The following is a 24,660-nucleotide window of genomic DNA, read 5'->3' as shown; positions in this document are numbered from 1 at the left end:
TATATATATATATATATATATATATATGATGCGCATTTTGGATATATTTGGTTGTGGATATAATTTGGAGTATATTGTTGTTGTTGTCTTGGAAATGGAGGTTTATTATTAATACAGGGAATTAATATTTATGTTGGTAAGGTCCTAGAAACAGAGGAGATTCTGTCCGTTTTTCTGAGAATTTGATCGTTTGGCTTGCTGAGGGACTTGTCCCTTGAGCGCCAGTCATGGCTTGGTTCGAGTCATGACAATTATTATTATGACACTTTTAATGTATGTTTATTGCACTTAATTAGTACTTGATATTTCAATTGGATAATAATAGATAAGAGTTTTTTGTTTTAATTTTTTTAAAATATTTTACTAAATAGTGATTGGTTAATTTTCATCTTTTGTCAAGTCATTAAAATTGTTGATGTGACATCATTAGCAAAGAAAAGATGGCTTAAACTCATTGTGAAAAAAGTTGGTATCAGCTTTTATATATTATAAATAGATGTTTATAAGATTTTATGAAAAAGAAAAATACAACAACAAAGTCTTTTTTTACTAGAAAGAATCAGCTACTTAGATCGAAAGAGACTATTTATATATAAATCTTCTTTAACCATCTTGTATATGGTCTTTTTGGGTTTCTTCTACTCTTTGTGACTTGTCTATACCCTTTTAACTGGATGCTTTTTTCCTATGTCCAAATCACTTGAGACGAAAAATTCTACTGTTTTTCAAAGAATAAAAAACCCTAATCCAAACTCACCCTACGCTTTTAAACGAACCTAAAAACACTGGTCAAGTTTGATCAGACCAAATACTTAATTGTTAGTGGTTAGGGTAAAGCCTCTTGAAGTTGGGGGCCTAACCATGATGGAAGAGAGGGCTCCACCATGTTTAACTAAATATGCAATGAATGATATCCATGCTACAAAGCCAATGCATACAAGAAAACCAAACAGCAATCCCTTCACTTCAGAGAGGAAGAACCCTAACAACATGTATCCATACACCATTATCACTAGTACAGCCACACACCAAGAAACCCTCTGCATCACAAAAATTGACACAAAAGTTATCAATAAGAAATTTATAAACTGTCTTTCCAAACAAATATACAAATTATATTCATATGACATGATATATTTATGATTATTTATTTTTTTCAAGAAAGAAATCACTTTTAGACGAATTACCAAATACAATCCGTTTACATCAAAATCGATTCTACAAAGTTAGAATGCAAACAAACTTACCTCTACAATAGGGCCTATTCTAAAAGTTCCCATGACCTCTTCTTTAGACACCAATGTAAGAAGTGGAATGAGTGCAAAAGGAATCTGAATTGACTGAACCACATTGAGCCATTCATTCATAGTATCCAAAGAACTCTCTGATGTATTAAAAACTATAGCAGCTATCATAGTTGGAACAATAGCACAACTTCTAGTAATTAATGACCTTAACCACTTCTTTATATTTAGCTTCAAAAACCCTTCAGTTATGAATTGTCCTGCATATGTTCCTGTAATTGTGCTACTTTGTCCTGCTGCTAACAAACCAATTCCCCAAATATATAGAATTGGAAACAAACCTCCTCCATACTTTTCTTGAAGGAATTGCCCTGCATTCACTAGTCCTATTCCATTGGCTTGTTCTGTTCCATAGAACACTCTGGCAAAAACTGTTATCACAAAGAGGTTGATCACCAATGTGATGAAAAGCGCCACAGATGACTCGATTGTGTAGTAGTTTAGAGCCTCTTGAACTTGGCCTTTGTTCCGGATATCGATTTCACGAGATTGCACCAATGCAGAGTGGAGGAAGACATTGTGTGGGGTTATGACACATCCAATGAGTTCCACAGCTTGGCGAAGAGTTTTTGAGTTAACTCTAGGGATCAAAATGCCTGCAAGAAGCATCAAAATATGTTAATTAGAAGGTGAAAACTCAGGTGAAGTTGACTTTACGTGAAGTTGACACTGAAAGTCGTTGGATGAAAATTTAGTCAAATCAGTCAAATCATTTAACGGCTCTCAGTATCAACTTCACGTGAAGTCAACTTCACCTGAGTTTTCACCTAATTAGAATCAATAATATGTGCATAAATATGATAGTTAAGATTTTGACACGTATTATGTTAAGTAGTTTAGTCAAACATGATCAAACTATGATTTTTCATTTGTCTATTTAAGACTTTGTGAAAGAGAAAAATTTGTCTTGAAAGATGAATTTGTCATTTTCAAATATCAAAATTTGTCTTTAGATTTTTGTATGAGTAAGGATAATTTTGTACCCTTGATAAGTTCTTCTTCACTAGGCTTTGTATCGAAGAACATCCATGCAAAGGAAAATGCCATGGTTCCAATGAAAACTGCAAAAACACCTTCCAACTTCCTCACTCCATAGTTCTCAAGAAACAGAAAGAAGAAACTGTTCAAAGAAAACCAAAATAAATCATTAAGACATTTGTCATCCAAGTAGTCTCTGATAAGAAGGTACCTATGGTTTTGAACGAAAAAAAAAAGATTCCATATATACAAATATTATTAACTTGATCAACATACCAATCAAAGGCTGTGATAACCACACCAGCCCAAATTGGTAAAATCCCATGGCTAAGGATCTTGAGAGCAATAGCACTGCCAATAACTTCTTGAATATCAGCAGCAATCAATGCCATCTCTGCCATGATCCACAAAACATACCTTGCCCAATTGGAATACTCCTCCCTACACAATTCGGCCAGGTGGCGCCCCGTGGCGACACCAAGCCGAGCTGAAAGGACTTGAAGCAGCCCTCCCATGATGGTTGTCCAGACCAAAAGCCAAAGCAGAGAGTACCCTGCAATTGCTCCAGCTTGTAGGTCACCTTCTAGGTTGCCCGGGTCCAAGAATGCCACGCTCATGAGCAACCCTGGCCCTGTAAAGAGCCAGAGTTTCTTCCATGAGAACGGTGGCACCACCATGGACCCGGCGCCACCACTTCCGGCCGACTCTACATCGAATATTTGGACCTTATCCTTGGCTGCATACACAAATTCTGCATTTTCATCCTCTAAAACCGCCGATTGTTTCGCGAATGGTGAGGAGAATGGTATTGTCTCGCTATCCGAATGTAGCAACTCATTATCTTCTTCTTCATCTTCAAATTGTGGTTTCTTTTGTTGTTGTGACTGAGTGCTCATTTTTTCTTTTCTTGAATAATAATAATAATAATAAATCTTTGACTTAATGTGACTAAGGTTATTGATTCTTGTTATCTTTGATGATCATGGTTTGATGTTAGGTAGGTGAAGAAGATTGAGAAAATTTAGTGCAATCATGCAAACCTCATCCTAAATTTGTAACATGATTCAATTATAGTATATATGCTATCTTTGTTGATAAAGTTCTAAATTCATCCAATGCTATCTTGTGGCGTGATTTCAGTTCTTGTGTGGTTGAATGTAAGTAACGAAATTTCGGCAAAATATATAGGGTTCTACAAAAATTTGGTTGTAGTAGAAAACTAGAAATAAAACCATGTATTTAAGGTGAGACAAACTAACTTGAAACTCAAGTTACAATGTTAAAAACACTTCATTTCAATGAACACAATAGATTTGTTCATCTAAATCAGAATATAAAAATGGAGGGCGAAAAATTGAATTTTATGGATTCTGAAACCATATATAACACAATAGATAATTCTTCCGTAGATTTATAAGTCAATAATGGAATAAAAGTAAGAAAATTTTGTAATAGAATAAATGAATAATATATGTCTATTAATAAATGTTATAGAATCTTTATGAAATAAGATAAGAAACTAAAAAAAAAGATGTATTATTCAAAACCTATAAGTTTAATAGTATAAACTTATTTTTTATTTTATTTTATAAAAACCTATACGTCCGTACTTTCTTAAAACTTTTTTTGGTCTTGAATAATATAAAAAAAAATCAGTAAAAATATTTATTATCGTCTTTTACATGCTCGTACTTAGAATTTTCTCATTGAAATTCTTAAGAACCTAAAAAAAGTAAAAACCTATAAGTTTAATACTATAGACTTAGTTTGTATTTTATTTTATAAAATCCTATAAGTTCATAATTTCTTAAGATTTTTTTTCTTGAATAATAAAAAAATCAATAAAAAGGTGAAAAATTTTACGTGAAATTGATAATTAAGAATCATTAAATAATTTGACTAAATTTTCATTTATTGACTCTCAATTATCAACATAAAATTGAGAGTTTTCACCTACAAAAAATATCGTCATTTTTTTCATGCTCAAACTTAGAACTTTCTCATTAAAATCCTTAGTTCATCTCTACTCTGTCATAAACAAAGACTCGTTAAGAATTATATTTCTTTTAGAAACCTATAAGTCTATTACCAAACTCTTGCAAAACATATTTCATCACGAAGGATTTGAACAATAAGAAAAATACAAATTAACTAAGAATCCCACTAGGGAGCCAATGGTGTATTTATGCAATATATACAATGGACTTTTTATTTGGTTCAATATAAGTTAAAAATGAACATCTAAAATAAAATACTACTAATTTATCAAATACAATACACCTATAATAACCATCTGGATACCAGAAATAATAAATATCTGATATACTAAATCGAACATTTAATTTCCATTGTATGCATTGTACGTCACATGTATTGACTCCCTATACTTCCCTCATTAACTTAATATTCATTAAAAAACATAGAGTAGTCAAAAGTCAAAACTAATCGAATTAACTACCTATCTTTAAGTAGTTAGTTACCACATTTGTAAGTTGTAACTAAAATTATGGGCTCTCGTGAAACGGTGGTTTGTCATGCCCTCTTTGAAACACAGTGCTTAAACTAAACCAGCTTCAGAATCCCTGAATCAGAGCGCAATTATTATATCCTGAATTAATATATGAGGAATGTTAGGGGGCTAGCAATTTTGGTATTTTGTAACCATCAATTAGTCATCAATAGTGTTTTTAATGGTGTGAGATTACATCTAATAATATCTAATGGTAGGAGATCTATCACTTTTGTTTTGATAGTTAAGTACTGGCCAAAAAATACAAAAGTTGCTGCCCCTAGACTTTTCCTTAATATATTTTGTATTTTTCTTAATAGAATGAAATGGAGACATCACTTATTTTTTATTTATTTTTTATTATTTCTATCAATTTTTTATAATTATAATTTTTATCATTATATTTTTCTTCTTAAATTTTTTGTATAAAACAAAAGTAAATTAGACTTTTATAATAAATTTTTTTTTTACATTTTATTTGTCACCAAACAAAATACAAAAACACTATTTTTTATGTCTATATCCTTTGTATTTCGTTCTAAGCTTATGTTTTCAGAATCAAACACAGCCTAAACCACTACGCAAATCATCATCAGAGTTCCCTCAGCAGCATATGAACGGTAGTATTCCTGATCACCTTCTCTTCCTAGGTTCTCTTCATCAAATTGTTCATTATTAACATCATGATGAGGCTCAACTGTGCTCCTTAACATGCTTCTAGAATTTGCAACCCAAGAGAGACAACCAGCTTCAGATCCATATAATAAGACTTGTTTTTCTTGCTTGCTTGCAATGTCAACTCCTCTGTGGATAAAATTTGTAACATGATTGCTTAATTGAGATAGTGCATCAGAATTAATCACACCAAATTTTATTCAGATATCTAACTACTAGGCATATGAGAACATATAATATGCAAACATGTCACTCACTCTCTCTTGGACATGCACAGGAGATATCTTCAATAATGAAAATAATTCAGTTTGCAAAAGATAACCAAGTTCCAAACAAGCCATAGAAATCAGTGTTACTAAACTATTCAGAAGTTAAGGGATGTGAGATGCACTGAAAACCGAGCTCCAGTTTAGATGGTCACAAAATATTTAAAAAATTTTGCTGGTGTTACAACACCAGCCAAGTTAGTTAATTAGTTAAGTTAGTTGAGTAGTTGGAAAAGTTAGTTATGAAGTGTAATGTCACTGGCCAAACTTCTGAAATTAATTCATCCTTGATTCTTCTCCTCCCCTAACAGTTGCTCTTATCGAGAAAATTAAAAAGTTAGATTTTTGTCGGTCTTATCTGGTGAAAAAGAAAATTCATAAATTATGGATATTTACCTTAAAGTTGTTCAGCAAAATGTTGGCTAAGTAACTAAAAATTAATCTTTTAGCAAAATACTTTCATAAGATCAAAGTTGTTTACTTGTATTAGAGATTAGAGATTAAAATTTATTTTAAGACAACTAAAATTTTTCGTCTTTCTAAAATCAATCAAAAAAGAAATTTCAGTTTGATAATTCAGACACAAATGCTTTGTGAGAATTACCTGTGGGAGTTATAGACGACTAGACGAGGATGGCGCTGAGCCGCTGAACGTAGATCCAAGAATGAAGAACAAAATGAGAAAGCAAAACAAGATTCATCATGCAACTATGCACTAAAAGAGTTTCTGAGGAATGCTCGATGAGACTACATCTGAATTCGCGAAGGACGATGGGGAAACAAAGCTTGAAGATGTGGAATCTTTTGTGGAGCTGCCGGCGGTGGTGCTTGATGAGGATACTGCAGCATCTGAATTCAACAAGGATGATGGAACAAAATTTTCGAAGCATGAACCGGATCATGAAGAGGAGGAAGTGGAACCTATTATGGAGCTCCATTGGGATTGCTTAACGAGGAAGAAACAACAGAGTCTGAATCTGTGAAGCGTGATGAAGATATGGAATCTATAACAGAGCTTCCAGTGGGGTTGCTTGTTGAAGAAGGAACAATAGAGTCCAAACTTGTGAAGTGTGACACAGTTGAAAGAGCTCCACCTGCGGAAGAAGAACAATGCAGTGTTGCTGCAAAGACACTCAACCGAAGCCTGAACAGCAGATTGAAGAGCAGGAAGAGGTTCAATCTTCTGACGAATCATCAGATGGCTGGGTGAAGGTTGAGATCTCAAAAGAAGAGGAACTCAAAGGTGGTGAGCAGCAAGATATAGCAACTGAATGTGAAGAGGAAACTTGAAATGAAGCTGAATTGCCAACCATGGAGTCCGCAAAACGTGCTGCAGAACTTGTTAGTGGCTCACACAGGGAACGGAACAATGAAAAGAAGTTGACACATCAAGAGGAACAAACTGAGAATGAAGAGAAGCTTGCTGCACAAGTAACCAGTGTTAACAAAGAAGATACAGCATTGTCAAAAGAGGTAGATCATGTTGCTGAATATAATGGAAAACTCAAGAATGGTGTGCTGAATTACTGGAAGAAAATGAGAAGCTGAGAAATATGATGAACAGGTTGCTTGACGCTGGGAATGAACAATTGAAAGTGATATCAGACATGACATAAAGGGTTAAGGATTTGGAGAAGAGATTAGCAAGGAGCAAGAAGAGAATTAGGACTAAGAGGTTCAAACCAGCATCATATTGTCCAAGATTAGTTCAAAGAATAATCAAAAAACAAAGCGACGAAGTTGTTAGTGGTTGAAAAAAAAAAAGAGAAAAACTTAGATATGTTAGAAATGTTGGAAAAATATAATTCTCGAGATTCAAGATAGCTGAAATTCAAGTTGATACTATTTCTAACGTGTTAATAGCATATCAGTAACTCTTTACTTAAGATGACATATGCAGTTTCTCATATGTACAAGTACAATTGATATATAACATACCTGAACAAAAATAGAAAGGGTAAGTATTCTGGAAACTTATATCAGTTGCTAACCCAGGATTAATCTTTTGTACAAGATATTTCGTAAGAAATACTTCCTAGCAAATAGAATTCTCTGATGCAATAATTATTATATTTATTCATATGAAATATCATGAATAGTGTCTCATATAAAACTGTGCAACTGCTTTATTTCTTTCATTCTTGGAAAAGAAGTACTTTCTCGGTTGCAAAATCACACAAATTCCAAACATTACAAGTTAGAAAGCAAAACTTTCCAATTTTAAAAAACAGAAAACACTAATTTAACAAATACCTCGTCAATTGGAATAATTGTTTGAGAGAATAATTGGCGTAACAATACACAAAACAGTGGCAGCCAACAAATAACAGAAACCAGAAAAATAAAAATCGGGACAAGACACCAAAATTTTAACGTGGAAAACTCTCTCAATGTGAGAGGTAAAAATCAAGGGTCATTCAGACCAAAAAAGAAGTATTACTATAATCAAGTAAGGATACAAGAGAATCTCAAATGAGTGCACAAATCATGCTTATAGTAAATCAAAACAACCAAGGACCAATGCATATAAATGTGAACCAAAAACATGAAAAATTTACAAAACCAGAGCTACTTTGCGCGCGCAAGCCATATCTCACCCTCCAAATCTTATCTTAATCGTCCAACCATTTAGAATGAAAAGGTACATCCAGAACTTGCTATCAAAATTTTAGCCAAAACCAAGATTGAACCACTCTCCAACTGCAGATTTATAGTGACTGCATAATCAACCGAAAAAGAAAAAATTATCATTCTAGTAACAATATGGTCATGAAAATTGAGGTCCCTTATATCAAAATTAATCCATACCAGTGCATATTATTCAAGTAGCTAGCAGGACTAAATGTCAAAAGAGACACGAAAACTTTAGGCAAGTATTTACATGATATGAAATTCTTCTAAAAGAATATTTCAACAATAGTGTGATCACAAAATTGTAGAATTTAAATTATCAATTTAGTAAAAGTATGATCCTCTTCATGAAATGTTTGAACAAAAAAGCAATCAACTATTAGACTAGATGTGTAGTTTAAGAACTCAAAATTTTCAAAAGCAGATGTATTTATAAATTCATGTAATAAACTTGAATGCATTAGAAATGTTGCATCTTTTTGTTTAAATTTACAAGCTCCACCACTGAATTGCAGTTTTGGCATTGAAACAGCTTTGGCAGCAGTTAAAGAACCAAATTTAAGTTGATATTTATAGTACATTTATTTTAGCATATACATTAAAAAATGGGAAAGGTAGAAATACCATCTTTCCCTGAACTACATATAACAAATTCCTTCTCAAATCAAGCTATCATCATCTCTTGTTCTTTCTCCCAACAAAAATAGGAAAAGTAAATTGTAGGAGGAATAGAGTAACTATACTAACCTGAAGCTAAAATTACAGAGCACCTCTTCTGATGAACTTTGGACTGAACGAAGATAATTTAGATATGGTTACCAAATCTCAAATGTACTTCCTGCAACACAAATTAAAAAACATTTCAAGACTCAACGTGTTTGTCATCACAAAAACCACACACACACAATTATGTCAGAACCTGACGAACACAATGTTGGATCATTGGTTTGATTTTAGAGTCAACAGTGAAAAGAAATGATGCTCATTGGTTTGATATACATACAAACTGCACACACCATTGAGTGAAGTTGATAGGAATGAAACTGTTGCTGATGGCATCACTACAACTTCTCCTTCTAATGACTATTTCATGTATATGATTGTCATCTTTAAATGTGGAAAGCATATTCTTCGTATCTTGACCGCATTAGCTACATACCCTCATCACCTTGGGAAATCTGTTTGATTATGTGTTGAAATCCAGAAAGGAAGAAATAGTTATTATTACAGAACCTTTTCTCTAAGTATTAGAAATAGCTTATTATAGGCATCTAATACCATTAATTTTATCCAATGATTCAATCTATGGTTAAAAAAATTACACAACAATAACTTAGATCCTTCTATTTTGAAAGCTTATATACACCTCGTTCATGCTGATTCCTTTTACTGTCCTATATGGATCTTGCATCACAACAGCTGACTCTCTGATCATAAAGAATTGGCAAAAATAGAAACAACATTTTAGAACTCTTCTCTTTTCACAAATCCAGCTGTCATTTATTTTTTCTCTAAGCAAAAAAGAAAAAGTAAAATTATACTGAGGAATAGAGAAATATACTGACAACAAAAGCTTTTCAATAATAAGTGTCACTCCAACTTTCTCCTTCATGTCTTCGTTCTCTATCAAAAGAAAATTTGACTCATCCATTTGTTTAATATATCTAAAGAAATTCTCAATGCTGGATAAACAAAAAGAGACATTCCTTGTCTTTCAATTTCTATCTCCTAGTCATTCTTATCTTCCTCTTTGAATGCAATTTGATTGAAAAAACGAGTGTTAATAAGCTTCTCACGTGTAGCAATGATTTTTTCTCAGAGCAACAAAGGATTTTTCTTACAACTACAAACTGAGAGCTTCACTAATAAATGAAGGGAAAGAATACAATCTTTTTTGTTGCCATATCAGTTCAACTAGTTAATATTGTCTAAAGAAAGAGAGAACTTTTTCTTTTAAGGGAAAGGAATATGCATGTGTGAATTTAATTGTGGTATAATGGAGATTAGATAATTACCTGCTTAAAAATTTCTTCAGAAGATTTCTTCTCCATCGACTTGAATGATGGGGATGTGGGAAATTTTGGGCCAAATTTGTTGATGCTTGTTCTTGCAGTGTTTTCCCAGCAATGAACATCTCTTAATGTTGAGTAGTAAGAGGGAAGAAGGCAGCTTTTCTCCTGCCATGTTCTTCAGCAATGAGCATTTCTCAATGTGTAATTGTTGGAGGGAGGTGAGGTGGAGAAGCTCATTGCAGTTGAATATCTCCAGATTATCAAACTTTTCGATATGTAAAGTGGTAAGGGAGGGAAGGCGAGGCAGCAAACCCACCTCTGGGTATGACTCTATTATGCTCCGACACCCAAAACCAGTAATGGTGAGATGAGTGAGGTTGTCCAAGTTGCCCAACCATGAAAGACCCCTCAGTTGTTCCTCGCATTCTCCTACACTAAGCTCTTTCAGGTTAGGCGGCGAACCTCCCTCTGGCAACCTACAAATGTTTGGGCAACGTAGTATGTCGAGAGACTGTAAATTTGGGAGAAGACTATTCATGCCACGTGGCAATGCCTCCAACTTGAGGCATTTTATGATGCTGAGATGAGTCAAGTTGGGTGCAGCCAGTCCTTCTTCCGGAAATGACACAAATTTGTGGCAATGAAAGATGGAGAGACGTTGAAGAGCAGCGTGTGGCGGCTCTGACATCGAAATTGAGTCCAGATTTGAACACCCATCTATCTGGAGATTCTTGAGATTGGGAAAGGCATCCAATGATAATGAGGTCAGTGAATCACAACTCTCTTCTATCTGTAGATCTACCAAATCATACTTGTGTTGTTGCTGGAGTAATTCAATTTGGCTGCACCTATATATTCTGAGCTTTTGCAAAGATTTGGGTAAACAATTGCCCCCCAAGGATACAACAGACGAACACCTTGAGATATGTACTTCTTGTAGGGAAGTTAGATGGTGGATGATCCTTGCCTTAAATGCATACTCTAACACAGATTCAAATCCATGAATTGATAAACTATCCCTATCAAGTGTCATTCGTTTACCCCATCCTTGATGATCTTCTTGTATTTTCAGTTGGCGCACTTTGGAAACATCCGAGGAAGAAAAAACGATTTTCATTAATACCTGATTAAGCATATCTCCCTTTAACATTGGACAATCTCTTATTTCAAGCCTCTTAAGCTGAGGAAAAGCTTCTGAGTCAGGTAAGTGCCACTCCTCCCAACATGGCATGTTATGAAACTCCAAACGCTCCAGTGAGGGAAACGGTGCAATAGGCGAAGAATGTTGCTGGCCTTCATTCTTGTAAAACTCCATGCCAACACTCTTCAGCTGACTAAAATTTTGAATGCGGAGGGACTGAAGAGAAGGCAGCTGTCCAAGTGAGGGCAGCATGCAGCAATTCTTGCAAGACTTGAGAGATACACTTGTCATGTTTTGGTAGGAACAGTGCCCCAACCAATCTGGAAATATTGTACCCTTGTATCCCCATATTCTCAACTCTTTCAAGCCGTTGTGAGGTTGTAAGCTGTGGAGTATATCTCTTTCAGTTTGGGCGTCTGAAGCCATAACATCACCTGAAGACAGAGACCATTCCAACAACAACTCGTCAATGTGCTTCTTATCTATTATCCTTGCACTCCTTGCCTGATTGGCATCAACAACATTCTCCAATTTCTGAATCTCAAGTGATCCATGAAGATTTAAAAGCCCTCCTAACTCTTGGATTCTATTGTCTTCTTGCTTTCCCACCACAAAGCTGCTTAGAATTTGCAACTGTTTTAATTTGCCCATTTCTTTTGGCATTTCTTTCAGAGGAGTACCCCTTATATCAAGATGTCGCAAATTCACAAGGTTATACATGCCATTAGGCAGCATAGTCAGCCCTGAACAACCTGCTAGCTTTAATGTTTGTAAATTGCACAACTTGCACAATGACTCAGGCAATGTCTCAACATCACTTCTAGAAAGATCCAAATAGCGCAGGTGGATCAATTCACCTAGGCTACTAGGCAGTATAGTTAGGAAAGAACAACATTTTAACTTTAAAGTTTGTAGATTGCACAAATTGCATAATGACTGCGGCAATACCTCAATATCACTCCAAGAAAGATCCAAATAGCGTAATTGGATCAATTTATATATTGAATCAGGAAATATGTTAAGTCTATCAAAGGACAAAACTCTCAAGTATTTATTCTTTGACAATATGTAACATGGTAAAGTTGCGTGATCTTCCCAGGTACAAGCTCCTTGATTGATATACAATAATGTCCTCAAAGATTTTATTTTACTAGTGGAGCATATTTTCTCAGGGATTGAATCATCGTATGACAAATGACGAGTTAGAATACTCATCTCTTCCATTTCACCAAGTTCTTCTGAGAATCTACAATAAAGATCTCCAGCAAGAAAAGTTGCCAAGTCATGCATGAGATCATGCATCACAAAATACTTCTCATCATCATTCTCAACCTGCTTGAAAAATAGTCTTGAAGCCAAGTCATCAAAACACCCGCAACCAACTTCTTCTAAAGTCTGTCCCCTCCTTGGTGGTTGTAAAAGATCTTCAGCCATCCACAGCAAGATTAATTCATCTTTATCAAGTTTATGATCTTTGGGATACAATGAACAATAGACAAAGCAGCGTTTTAAATGAGCAGGCAGATGGTAATAACTTATTAACAATGCAGGAACAATCTTACAATTTGCCGTCGGAAATTCCCAAATGTCACTGAATAGTATTTTATTCCATTCTTCAACACGATGCTCTGAGCGCAACAAGCATCCAAGTGTTTCTGCAGCTAACGGCAAGCCACCACACCTCTTGACAATCTTTCTACCTATTTCTTCCAGTTCTGAGCTCCCATTTGATTCAGGAAAGGACGCATTGTCTGCAAAAATAGACCAACAATAATCATCTGACAGTTCCTTGAGAGTGTGAGAGTTATAGTGTTGGACTATTGGACCAACATTTTCCTTGCGGGTAGTTAGAAGAATAGTACTTCCTTTACTCCCATGTTGGAAAGGGGTGATAAAACTACTCCACTTGTTAGTATCTTCACTCCAAACATCGTCCAAAACAATGAAGAACTTCTTTTCTGACAGTTTTTCCTTCAAATCTTGTTGAAGTAAATCAAAGCTATCAAGACTACAAACACCTGAGGAGATCCCCTTTATAACATTCTTTGTAGTCTCAACAACATCAAAATTTTCAGAAACACAAATCCATACTTTCAGATCAACCCCGTCCATCAAATCCTTATTGTTGTAGAGCCATTGTGCTAAAGTAGTTTTACCAATCCCGCCCATACCAAGAATAGAGATGACGGACAAGTTATGATGATTGTTGTCATTGAGCATCTTGATTAGTGCCTGTTGGTCACCATCCCTGCCGAACACATTCCCCTTCACAAGAGAAGTGGATGGAGGTCTCCATGAAGAGCTTCCCGTTGGAATATCTCTCAGACCAAGGGTATCTTTGCATCTCTCAAGATCTACTATTCTTTCAACCACCTCTTCTATCTTGGTCACCATCTTCCTACCGGACAAATCAAGGAAGTGAGGAAGCCGAGTGCGTACCTTGCTGCGAATTTGAGCTTTGATGAAGACACGGTCCAGCAGGTCATCAGCAGTGTAGAGAACATCCTTGAGATTATCAAGCCATTCCCTGACGAGTTCGTTTCCAAACTGCTTCTGCTCAGCATCAGAAGCCAGAGCTTTAGCAGCCAAGATAGCAGTCTTGAGCCTGTCAACCAACTTCTTGTCCAGCTTCTTGCCCACCACCAAGTTGACAAACTCACGTGAAATGAGCCTCTCAAGAACAACGTTGATGAAGCCAGAAAGAAGTGCTTCAGCCATGGTATGATGATCAGAAAAACAGGAAATGAATGAGTGAGTGATTGGATTTTGAGAATGTAAGGAAGAGAAAGCAATATTGCAATAATGCTGCAAGGTAAAGGTATTCAGCAATAATTGTATGCAGTGGAGTGCATAGCTGACTTTGCAGTTGACTTCATTTTTATCTTCTTCTTTGAAGGATGAAACAATGTATTTAAAAATCTAAAGTGTGACCAATGGAAACTAGTCTTTGAGGAAACTAATAGTGTTATTGTGTTAAGACAATGGCTTCACGCGGTACCTGTAGTTTGGTTAGGGTTTCTTTGCTTTGAAACAAAACGACGCCGTTTGGAAAATTTTTGAAAACCGGCCGAATTCCAGTCCGGTTCGACTGACCGGTTCTCGGCGGTTCGGCAATTCAACAGCAGTTTTCAAATCTAGCAGTTATAGTTTCTAACCGAACTGCAAATTTTATCGGTTCATAATTCAACCGAACAGTTCGAATAAATTCTCAGAACTTTGCTTAAAACAATAACAATTATACGTACGTGACTACTTTTCTCTAGCGATTTATCATGTAAAAGGGTATCATATAAAAAATATTTCTAATAAATTATAAGGTATTTTTCGTTAACAAATTGTTTTGTAGTATTAAATAATATTTATCAAAAATATTATTTATTCATAAAATTATCAGTCCCTACATATTAATATATATAAATACATATGTAATTTTACTCATTATTAATATATATTTATATTTTTAATATGTATTTTATATTAATAATGAATTTTAGTATACATTTAACATAATTAAATATTTATACAGCATCTCCCTTAAAACAATAACAATTATACCTATGTGACTACTTTTTTATGGCGGTCCATTATGTAAAAAGATATCAAGTATCAACTAACAAACTCCCTAATCTAGAAAATATTATTATGGACTAAAAAATTTTATCTCCAATTCTCCATTCTTAATTTGTTACTATTTCTTTTTTCTTTAATAAACAACAGGTTAAAAATATGTAAGAGAAAAAAAAGATTACACAATCACTTTAATAAACATGATTCTAATCAAATCTGTAAAGAAACTAAGATAAATATAAGAAGTATGAAAGGAAATATATGATAATCATAATGTTCATGTAAAGTGAGTTTATTCGCATAAGAATTCGCTTTTTTAAATTCTTGGTGGAGGCTCTAACTTTTCAATCTGCTACAATAATTTCGGTTGGCCAAAACTAAAGATCTCAAGGAAATGAAAATCAATTAAATATTTGAATCAACTTTCATCTTAGTTTATTACTATTATAATATACAAAAATGCTATGTGCATAGAAAAAACACAATAACTAAATTAATTACTATATATTTATGTATTACATGTGTTGTTTAATCTATTTTTAATATGTATTTGATATATATTTTATACAAGTGATTGATTTTTAATTAAAAAAAAAGAAGAGAACAAAAAAAATAGCTGCAATAACAAAAGAGGAGGCAAAAATTATAAAAAAAAAATGCATCAAGGGGTGAAAAGAAAAACTTTGAATTCTTTTTTATGTATTCCATTTTTTGAATTTTTTTGTACTACTTGATTAAAAAGTTTATTTTCGATCAATGACTTATTCATTTAATACTATTAGTATAAAATACAAAATCAAATATAAAAAGCAATTCTTATTATATATAAATAATATGTATATGAATTTTGTTAACAAGTGCCCTTAAACACACCATGTAAAATTATTTAAAAAAAATTTCTAACTGTTATACACTTTTTGCTTAGTAAAAATATTAAATTTTTAAAATCTTTAATTTATCAGTATAATATTTTTTAATAAATATATAAATTAATTTTAATTAATTAATATATTACAAGAATAAAGCTTATTAACAACCACAAAAATAGTCAGAAATTTATCGTTAATTTGACGTAAAATATAATTTGTGACAGAAAATTAGCTACTGCCTAGCAACCAACGATTTTCTTGCTAATTACAAGTTACAAATCAGTGAGGCAAATACAATAATAATTCATCGGAAAATTTTTTTACGACCGAATAAATAGTCGCAAATCCATCACTAAATTAAAAGCTAATTCGAAGAAGAAATATACTAAAAAGTAATCACTAATTAGTGATAAACTCTAATACAATAGACTCAATTAAATTTTTAAGAGAAGGTGTTCCTCTAAAAGAAAAAAAAAATGCAAAAATAATTATGTTTTTTTATTATGAAGTATTGTTAGAAGTTAGAACTTAGAAGTATTAGAAGAATAAACACAGCAGTAGACGCATGAAGCAATTTAAATTGGACTCAGCCTACGCATGGGGTACACCCTTGTGAGTTGTGACCACCGACTCTGGCCAAGAACTGCACCGACGGTTACTACCACCTGTGTTGCCAACCTCCTTTTCTTCCGTTCGGTTACAGATGCTCTGCTCCAAATGAGCCACTCCTGCTCCAATAGGTCGTTTAAGACCACCACAAAACCCTACTTAGATTTTCCCTCATCAAAAGCCTATTTATATTTCTTTTTTTTTTTTGAAAAAATTCTATGATTTCAGATTTAATCACACCAGTGTATTTACCGTGCCTAATTAAGAATTTTACCGTCATTAACAACATGAAAGCCAAAGTCAAACATCTTCCTCCTATCCACGTGTAGTTTTACTAATTGGTGGTGGAAAGGATATAATCATTGTAGCACAGCACATTTATGGCCACCATAGACCGCACCTCCTATTTATTAGTTATAATCAACCCCCTCCTTTTGAAAAATTAAATAACTTCAAATGAAGCTTTGTAACAATGGTGCAGCAAGAATTATTTAAGGAAGTAAACAAGGAGTAGCAGTATACGAATATACATGATAGACAGAAATATGGTCATAAATTCTATGTGTATCCTGTGATCAATGCTAGTCCAAACAAACTTCAGGTTCTCTCTCTAAAATCAAATCAAATCACTAGAATGGCAAAATTTTGCAAAATCAAAGACTATTCCCTTCTTTTGGGGCTCTGAAGTGAAAACCCCGTTTTTTCATGATGATCTGGGTTTTCCAGAGCTGAAGTAGCAGTTGCAGTACCCTCATCTTTACCCTCGCCAGAGGAATCATTTCCTTCCAACTGCCCTGACGTTGATGAAGATTTGTTTCCGGAAACATTACCAAGCAGGCTTTTATACATAGTAAGGGCCTGAGCCATCATGTTAGCAGGATTGGATGCAGAGCTAGGAAGCAACATTGTCGTTCCCTGAGAAAAAAGTAAGAGAACATAAGACAAATTTCAAAGCGAAAAAAATGGTTAAATGGTCCTTGTTAGCTTGTAATCTACTACCTCCTTGGCTATGTTACTGAAAGCATGAATATATTGCTCAGCAACCCTTAAACTTGCTGCCTGCAAAGCAAATGACAACATCAATTCCATCCCCTTCTTTTATTTCATGATACATGGAAAATTTGAAATAAGTGAGCCAATTAGGAGCAAATCTATACACCAGATTTCCTTTATCAGCTTCAGAGATGATGTCAACTCAAACACCATTCTAGCCTATTTGATTATGGATTGCTCACAATAAATCAAAACTACATAAAATAGTCAACCAGACCCTGCAATGAAAACTGTAATAATGACTCTCTCTCACACATGCAAAAAAAAAAAATGCTGGCATGCCCCAAGCCCCCCAGCACCAAAAAAATGCATCATGTAAACAGTAGAAATTTAGATGCAAGTAAACAGTAGAAATTTAGATGCTGCATCTATTTTGGTAAATATTCAAATAGTTACACAATTGGCCAAAATACTAAGAAGTTATGGACCAAAATATAATTTTATTACTTGCACAAGATGCAGCAAATGGAATATGAATAAAATGACAAATCTCACCTCTGCTCCTCCAATTTCTTTCAGGGCTTTTGACACAAGATGGATAGCTTCAGCCTCACCTGAAGAAGTATAATTGTAATTATAAAGACTTAGAGATTAAAGATATCAAGAGGAAGCAACAATTTAGTTTCTTCAAAAAAAAAGTAAAGGATACATAAAGGAAATAGAGTAGTGATTGCATGCCAATTGGAACACAATGTAAGTGGTGGCTTGATATAAAAGAATACTAGTAATACTTTGGACCATCAGCCTACATTTCATCATCCCCCTCCCTTCTCGCACGAAACAACATTTTTATCACAAAGGGAACATACATATGACACATTATAAGTATGAAGAGTTTTTGCCTGTGATGCTCAGTGGTGATGCCAAATCCTTCTTAAGAATTAATATGGATACATAATTGAAAGATGGAAACAGAGCAAAACACGAAATTAACCTTTAGCTCTATTGACATGATCCATCTTTGCAGCTTCTGATGCTAGGATCACTGCACTCTTCTTACCATCAGCAATGTTGATGTTGGCCTGTCTCTCTCCTGTTCAACATTAAACATCATCAATTCCAGTACACACACAATCTTAAAAAGCTGGATGACATGGGTGCCAAAGTCAATTCCAGGATGAGAATTAATGTAAAAATATCACAGTAGAACCTCCCAATAAATGGAAAATCAATTTGATTACCTTCAGACTCAAGAATTTGAGCTCTCTTTTTCCGCTCTGCCTCTGCTTGCATCTCCATAGCAGCTCTCACTCCACGTGGAGGAGAGATATCCCCTGAAAGAAAAATTACACATACTGTCAAGTACAAAATCAGGGGAAGGAAAATATTTCAGTTTAAAAAATATGTTAAACTTACGTATTTCATATCGAAGGCATTCCAGCCCCCAGCTTTCAGCAGCCACACTAATGGCCTCCTACAACAATTTTTTCCATATAATCAATCTTCGTTATTTGAACACAGATGTGAAAAGAGTTGTTCTTTCTATTCATTAAGAAGAATTTGAAAATCCTGTTTTTTTCTTTATCACAAAGAAAACACTAGTCTAACACCTATTGAAGAAAAGCCTATAGCCATTATTTCATGTCTATTCTCTCTCATCATTGTTAAATGAAACCAAGGGACAAAGGAAATTTAGAAACTATGTTCAGGATTTGAAAGATAATATTCAAATTCGCTTAACAAAATAAGCTTGCTTTCACTTTGAAAATAAACCTAGCTTATAAACCCATGATCAAATAATAGAATTACTTCCTAAGTCCTAGCCCGAAATCAGAATACAGCGTAAATGCATGACGAGATGTTTTCTTTCCAGCAACTGCAAGCCTTAGGATCTATGTTTGTGGAAGGATATTTTCAATTTCCCTACTGTGGATATGTTTGAAACATATTACTGTCCCTTTCAAAATCCACTACAGTTCAAGAAACAATCGTTGGGGCAAAGAAAGAGAGATATTCAGCTATTCAGCTATTACATATGCTAGAATGCTCCAATCAATTAATTTTGCAGCATGACACACTGACACATTGATAAGGTATTTAGTAGAAGAGCATACATGATACCCATTACACAGTGACAAGATATTTCTAACATGAGCCTTATTTATACTTAGCATGTATTTACAGTCACCATTATAATAGTAATAGCCTCTCAAAATAAATGTACTTCCGTCAAACCAATGATACGCTCAACTTTTCATTGGTTCCGAATTGGATTTTGAAACAAGTTTATTTCATTGGAGAATAGGGACTAATAGTCACAAACTTGGTGAACATTATGCTTCCGCACTTGTCCCTCATGTATAACTAAATTCAAATAAGACTTCAAAATTACTATATGATAAATAGAACATCAGCTGCAGTTCCAGGAAGTCCAACAGTTCCATGTAAAGAGGCACCATGTTCCTCTTATCCAAGATTTACACCAACACCATACAACTTGAAATTCAATCAGCTAGGATGCTTCCTTAAGTAAGAATAAAAAAGGAAAAATAAAACAGATGCCAAAACGACCAAAACTGATCCAGAAAACTATACTCAATTACTTACCACAATCTTCTTATTCAGCGTGTCCCTTTCCTCGAATGTCTTGTCAAGGGTAATCTTGCCAAGCTCACTACGCATAGTCGTTTGTGCCAGCTGAATGACAGCATAAATGGGATTCTCTACTCCATAAGAAGCTAGCTTAGGATTCACAATCTGCACCCAGACATTCAAATCCTAAATTAAATAAACACAAAATTTAAATAGATAATTATCAACACCATTATTTGCCGTTGACCAATAAATGAAATAGAGATGCAAGAAAACAAAGAACAATGAAGACCTTGATGTAGAGAACACCATCAATGAGGATAGTGACATTATCTTTAGTGATAGCAGATTGGTCAGGAATGTTAATAGCCTCCTCTTTGAGGGAATGCACATAAGCAATGCGGTCAACGAAGGGGATCAAGAAATGAATTCCAGAGGGAAGTGTCTTAACGTACTTTCCAAATCTCTCTATCACAAAGGCTTTCTTCTCCGGCACAACGCGAATCCCCCAATTCATCGGAGGAATAATCTCATAATTCCTGCACAATCAATTAAATTTTCATAAAATCTATAAACAAAAAGATTCAGTGGAAATGAATGAATCAGGTGAGAAGAGACATGAAATAACCTAGAGATAGGATCGCGACTAGATCGGAAGTGGCGGAGGGAGGAGATTCGAGATGGAAGAGAAGGGGAAGAAGCTGTGCGATGAGTGAGATGGGTCTGACGACTTAGCTGAGTGAGATTTCGAACTGCTTTTCTTGCTAAACTGCTTCTCCAAATCGTAGTCGCCATTTCCAAGCTTGGGATTTCTTCTCTGGAGTCTGGAACAGCAATCCCTTGGTTCTTCAATGACTGGGATTTTAAACCCTGGCCTAAACCCTAAAACCCTTTCATTCTCTCCCTTTTGTTTTAAACCAGGGTATTCTTGCCGTGCAGACCAAGTTGAACAAAATTCAAATTTTTACGGGAAATAAAAAAAATTAAATACTTAAAATTACAATGTAAAATTTAGTATAAATTTAATAAAATTAATTTATCTATTTAAAATTATTAATATCGAAATATTTTTAAGAGTTCGATCGAAATTTTAACTATTATATTATACATACAAAAAGATTTATAATATTATTATAGTAAATAAATATTTGCTATTTTTATAAATTTTTTTATTTCAACAAAATTTTGACCGTTTACAAAAAAACACACAAAAAATATCTACTCAGTTTTTAAAATTATCAAAACTTAAGAATGAAAAAAAAAATAGACCTGACTCACGATTTACGATTTAATATTTAGAATTTTAATTGGATAAATTAGAATTTCAGAGTCAAAATTGAGGTCAAGTTAAAATTTTAAAGACAAAAATAAGTATTTAGTCTTTTAAGTTAAAATTTCAAAGACAAAAATAAGTTAAAATTAAAAATTTATAAGAGATTGTAAGAGAATTTTGTTGACTAAATACTTATTTTCGTCTTTAAAATTTTAATTTGACTTTAATTTTGACTTTAAAATTCTAATTTATTCAATTGAGATTCCAAATATTGAATCGTAAATTGTAACTCACATCTACTTTTGGAGTGATTTTTGTCTTTGTACTTCTAGTTCTTAATGATAAATAAATAAACAAACAAATAAATAAAAGAGGTCGAATATAATTAAAATTAAAAAATAAAAAATTTATTAAAATAAAATATAATTTAGTATAACATAACACAACCATTCTTAGAATAGGAAATTATAAGGTATTTATCACTATCAAATTCTTTTCGTAGTATAACATCTCCGTTAAAAGTTTGGAGTTGATATTTTTGTGTTCTTATTTCCGAGAAATACAACAAATTAAAATTGCAACAAATTTAAAATATTATATTATTTAAAAATAAATTAGATAATAATATAATATATAAAAAATATTATATAAAACATTTTGATGAGAATTTATATATGATTTAATATAATTATTCAATAAAAAATATAAAAAAATCATATTTAACCGTTATCTTTTAATTCAATACAATAATAATATGTATTAAATTTAATTGATTAAGAAGTGTAAAAAATTATTTAGTAGCATACTAAAATTGATTTAAATTTTATAATGAACCATAATAAATAACATATTAATACTACAGAAAAATCTAATTATTTTGTATATATCAAATCTATCTATTTATTTTTAATATATAAAAATAAATGAATAAATTTACCACATTATTTTTAAGATATTTTTTTTATTAATGTCATCATGTCATGTCAGTAACATTATTTAAATTTTTGTTAAATTAACTATTATTTTCAAATCAACAAAAAAAATATATAAACTATAAGTAATAAGTATTTAATTATAGCTAATAAAAAAAGTATTCTATTATATACATAAATTCACACATAAATTAAAATTATAGAAAATATATATAACAAGTAATAGAAATATATGTAAATTATGGTGTAAAATTATTAATGACAATAATTAGAAATTAATATTGTCTAGCCAAATTTGTAACCTACATCCATATTCCTATATTTATTATATCTTACCGTTATAAATAATACACTAAATTTATAACCCCAATAATTAATTTATTAATTTCTATAAATAACTCATTAAATGTAATAAATATTCATATTACAAATGTCATAATAATATTATTAGTTATAATAAATTTTACGTTACAAATATTCAAATTCCATATTATTTGAACTACTTATTATATAAGTCTCTTATCACTATTCCTTCAAATAACATCAAATTTAGCACAGAAAATTTATTTTCGAATTACACAACATCTCAAACTTACTCAATGGAGCATCATTCTTTGGACAATATCACCAAATCTTTTCTTAATATATAAAAGTAAATGGATAAGTTTACCCACATTACTTTCAAGACATCTTTTTTCTCCTATTAATGTCATGTCAGCAACATCACTTACTTGACAAAATTTTAGAATCAACCACTCAATTTTTATTAAATTAACTATTATTTTTAAATTAGCAAAAGAAAAAGAAAAAAAAGTATAAACTAAAAGTAATAAGTATTCAATTATAGCTAATAAAAAAGGATTCTATTATATACATAAATTCACACATAAATTGAAATTATAGAAAAAATATATATACAAGTAATAGAAATATATGTAAATTAGGGTGCAAAATTACTATCGACAATAATTAAAAATTAATAGTGTATAGTCAAATTTGTAACCTACAAAGACATATTAAATTGATGAAGTATTCTAATAGGATGTGGAGCTTTTTTCCTGGCTTAATGAAGTGAAGTTAATAGTAGGAACTCTTCAAACCCGAAATAGATGAAAGCCAATAAAGAAGCGTATGAGTTGAAAGCAAAAAAGGCTTACAGGCAGAGGCAGGGACTTAGGTTGAGGGGAGAAATGACTTGATGAAGCGTTCCATTCTTGAGCTAAGAATTTAAAGAATGATGATAATGTGGGATTTATTGTCTTTGGTAGTTATTTTTTAGTTCTTGATCTAATTATGAAACAAGTTTTTCTGCGACTGCCTGCCTTTTAATCAAAAATTGATTTAAATTTGTTTTGTAAAAGATATATTTCTTAATGTAAAACGAAAATTTAAAGTCAAGATTTTATTAAAAAAATCACATTATTAACTAATTTTGTTAAGTTTAAAAATAAGTAAAAAAAGTGAAAAAATAAATAAATCTTAAAATAATATAATTTTTATGCACATGTTTTTATATTCAATTAGGATTTGTTACTAAAAAAATCACTCGTTCAGTAGCTCTTGAAAAGTATAGCTAAAAATGAAAAAAAATGCTTTTGTCAAAGACTAGAACTGGACTCTAATCCGGTTCACTAGTTTTTCGGTCGAACCAGCTGATCCAGTTTGATTTTTAAAACTATGGATTGAAATATGAACATAATTTCAGAGACCAACAAATATTATCTCTTTGTTGACAATTAAGTTGTTTTAATGGTAATTAAGATCTAATAATGGTTTATAATAAAAGAAGCATTCTTTTGCAATATTGAACCTATAGTAGTAGTCAGGGGTGTTCATAGATTAGATCATATCCATATAAATCCACAGTATTTATCCGTATCTGATCTGTAATTTGAGGATGTGATCTGATCTGTAATTAGATTGGATCGAATCGGATCCACACTCTAACTAAATAGAAGTAAATATGTTTAAAAAAGTAAGCAAAAAAAAATTATTGACTTTTTTTTATAAAAATAAAAATTTTTCATATTTTTTATTTTATGGATATATTTGATATCTGATCCAAATATAAAAAGTGCGAATATCGAATTTGATCTAATGAGTTTAGTGCAGATTGAATCGAAATTTCAGCCATATCCCATCTGTAAACACCCCTAGCAATAATAACTAAAAAATTATAATGATTATATTTTTAACTAAGAGGAAGTGCCAAAAAAAAGCACTAAATACAAGAACATTTAATCAAATATTAAAAGACAATTTTACTTTAAAACAATTGGACTTTTTTTGCTCATATATATATATATATA

General features: G+C 32.5%; 3 protein-coding genes across 3 annotated transcripts; all 3 read right to left on the bottom strand.

Annotated features, from left to right (window-relative positions):
- Positions 1–812: 812 nt before the first annotated feature.
- LOC107473049 (metal transporter Nramp2-like) lies at positions 813–3,178 on the bottom strand. Its single transcript, XM_016092577.3, has 4 exons — positions 2,559–3,178; positions 2,288–2,424; positions 1,248–1,900; positions 813–1,040 (listed from the first exon to the last, which is right to left on the bottom strand). Exons 1-4 carry the CDS (start codon positions 3,176–3,178, stop codon positions 813–815), a joined length of 1,638 nt encoding a protein of 545 aa, XP_015948063.1.
- Positions 3,179–8,132: 4,954 nt separating this feature from the next.
- LOC107472988 (putative disease resistance protein At3g14460) lies at positions 8,133–14,413 on the bottom strand. Its single transcript, XM_052257530.1, has 7 exons — positions 13,079–14,413; positions 10,379–12,988; positions 9,925–9,986; positions 9,730–9,790; positions 9,380–9,541; positions 9,111–9,201; positions 8,133–8,449 (listed from the first exon to the last, which is right to left on the bottom strand). Exons 1-2 carry the CDS (start codon positions 14,232–14,234, stop codon positions 10,395–10,397), a joined length of 3,750 nt encoding a protein of 1,249 aa, XP_052113490.1. The 5' UTR covers positions 14,235–14,413; the 3' UTR covers positions 8,133–8,449; positions 9,111–9,201; positions 9,380–9,541; positions 9,730–9,790; positions 9,925–9,986; positions 10,379–10,394.
- A 2,395-nt stretch (positions 14,414–16,808) lies between these two features.
- Positions 16,809–21,050, bottom strand: LOC107472990 (uncharacterized). Its single transcript, XM_016092523.3, has 9 exons — positions 20,775–21,050; positions 20,439–20,685; positions 20,162–20,311; positions 18,971–19,028; positions 18,796–18,888; positions 18,549–18,647; positions 18,110–18,168; positions 17,561–17,620; positions 16,809–17,476 (listed from the first exon to the last, which is right to left on the bottom strand). The coding sequence occupies exons 1-9, from the start codon at positions 20,939–20,941 to the stop codon at positions 17,222–17,224; spliced, it is 1,188 nt and encodes a 395-aa protein (XP_015948009.1). The 5' UTR covers positions 20,942–21,050; the 3' UTR covers positions 16,809–17,221.
- Between the last annotated feature and the right edge of the window lie 3,610 nt (positions 21,051–24,660).

The sequence above is a fragment of the Arachis duranensis genome, chromosome 2 (genome assembly GCF_000817695.3).
Source record: "Arachis duranensis cultivar V14167 chromosome 2, aradu.V14167.gnm2.J7QH, whole genome shotgun sequence".
In the NCBI taxonomy this organism is placed as follows: domain Eukaryota; kingdom Viridiplantae; phylum Streptophyta; class Magnoliopsida; order Fabales; family Fabaceae; genus Arachis; species Arachis duranensis.
The sequence above is the reverse complement of the archived record's forward strand: the minus strand, read 5'-3'. Positions and strand labels throughout refer to the sequence as shown.

What these genes read in the sequence shown, in the direction of transcription:
- LOC107473049 (XM_016092577.3), bottom strand. Translation starts at nt 3,178, where the DNA reads ATGAGCACTCAGTCACAACAACAAAAGAAACCACAATTTGAAGATGAA. An exon ending in TGAAGAAGAACTTATCAAGG is followed by an intron (nt 1,901 to 2,287) that starts GTACAAAATTAT and finishes TGCTTCTTGCAG; the next exon opens with GCATTTTGATCCCTAGAGTT. An exon ending in GAATAGGCCCTATTGTAGAG is followed by an intron (nt 1,041 to 1,247) that starts GTAAGTTTGTTT and finishes TTTGTGATGCAG; the next exon opens with AGGGTTTCTTGGTGTGTGGC.
- LOC107472988 (XM_052257530.1), bottom strand. Translation starts at nt 14,234, where the DNA reads ATGGCTGAAGCACTTCTTTCTGGCTTCATCAACGTTGTTCTTGAGAGG. An exon ending in GGAATTTCCGACGGCAAATT is followed by an intron (nt 12,989 to 13,078) that starts GTAAGATTGTTC and finishes TGTATCCCAAAG; the next exon opens with ATCATAAACTTGATAAAGAT.
- LOC107472990 (XM_016092523.3), bottom strand. Translation starts at nt 20,941, where the DNA reads ATGGCGACTACGATTTGGAGAAGCAGTTTAGCAAGAAAAGCAGTTCGA. An exon ending in AGTCGCGATCCTATCTCTAG is followed by an intron (nt 20,686 to 20,774) that starts GTTATTTCATGT and finishes TTGATTGTGCAG; the next exon opens with GAATTATGAGATTATTCCTC. An exon ending in AAGAAATTGGAGGAGCAGAG is followed by an intron (nt 17,621 to 18,109) that starts GTGAGATTTGTC and finishes TTTGCTTTGCAG; the next exon opens with GCAGCAAGTTTAAGGGTTGC.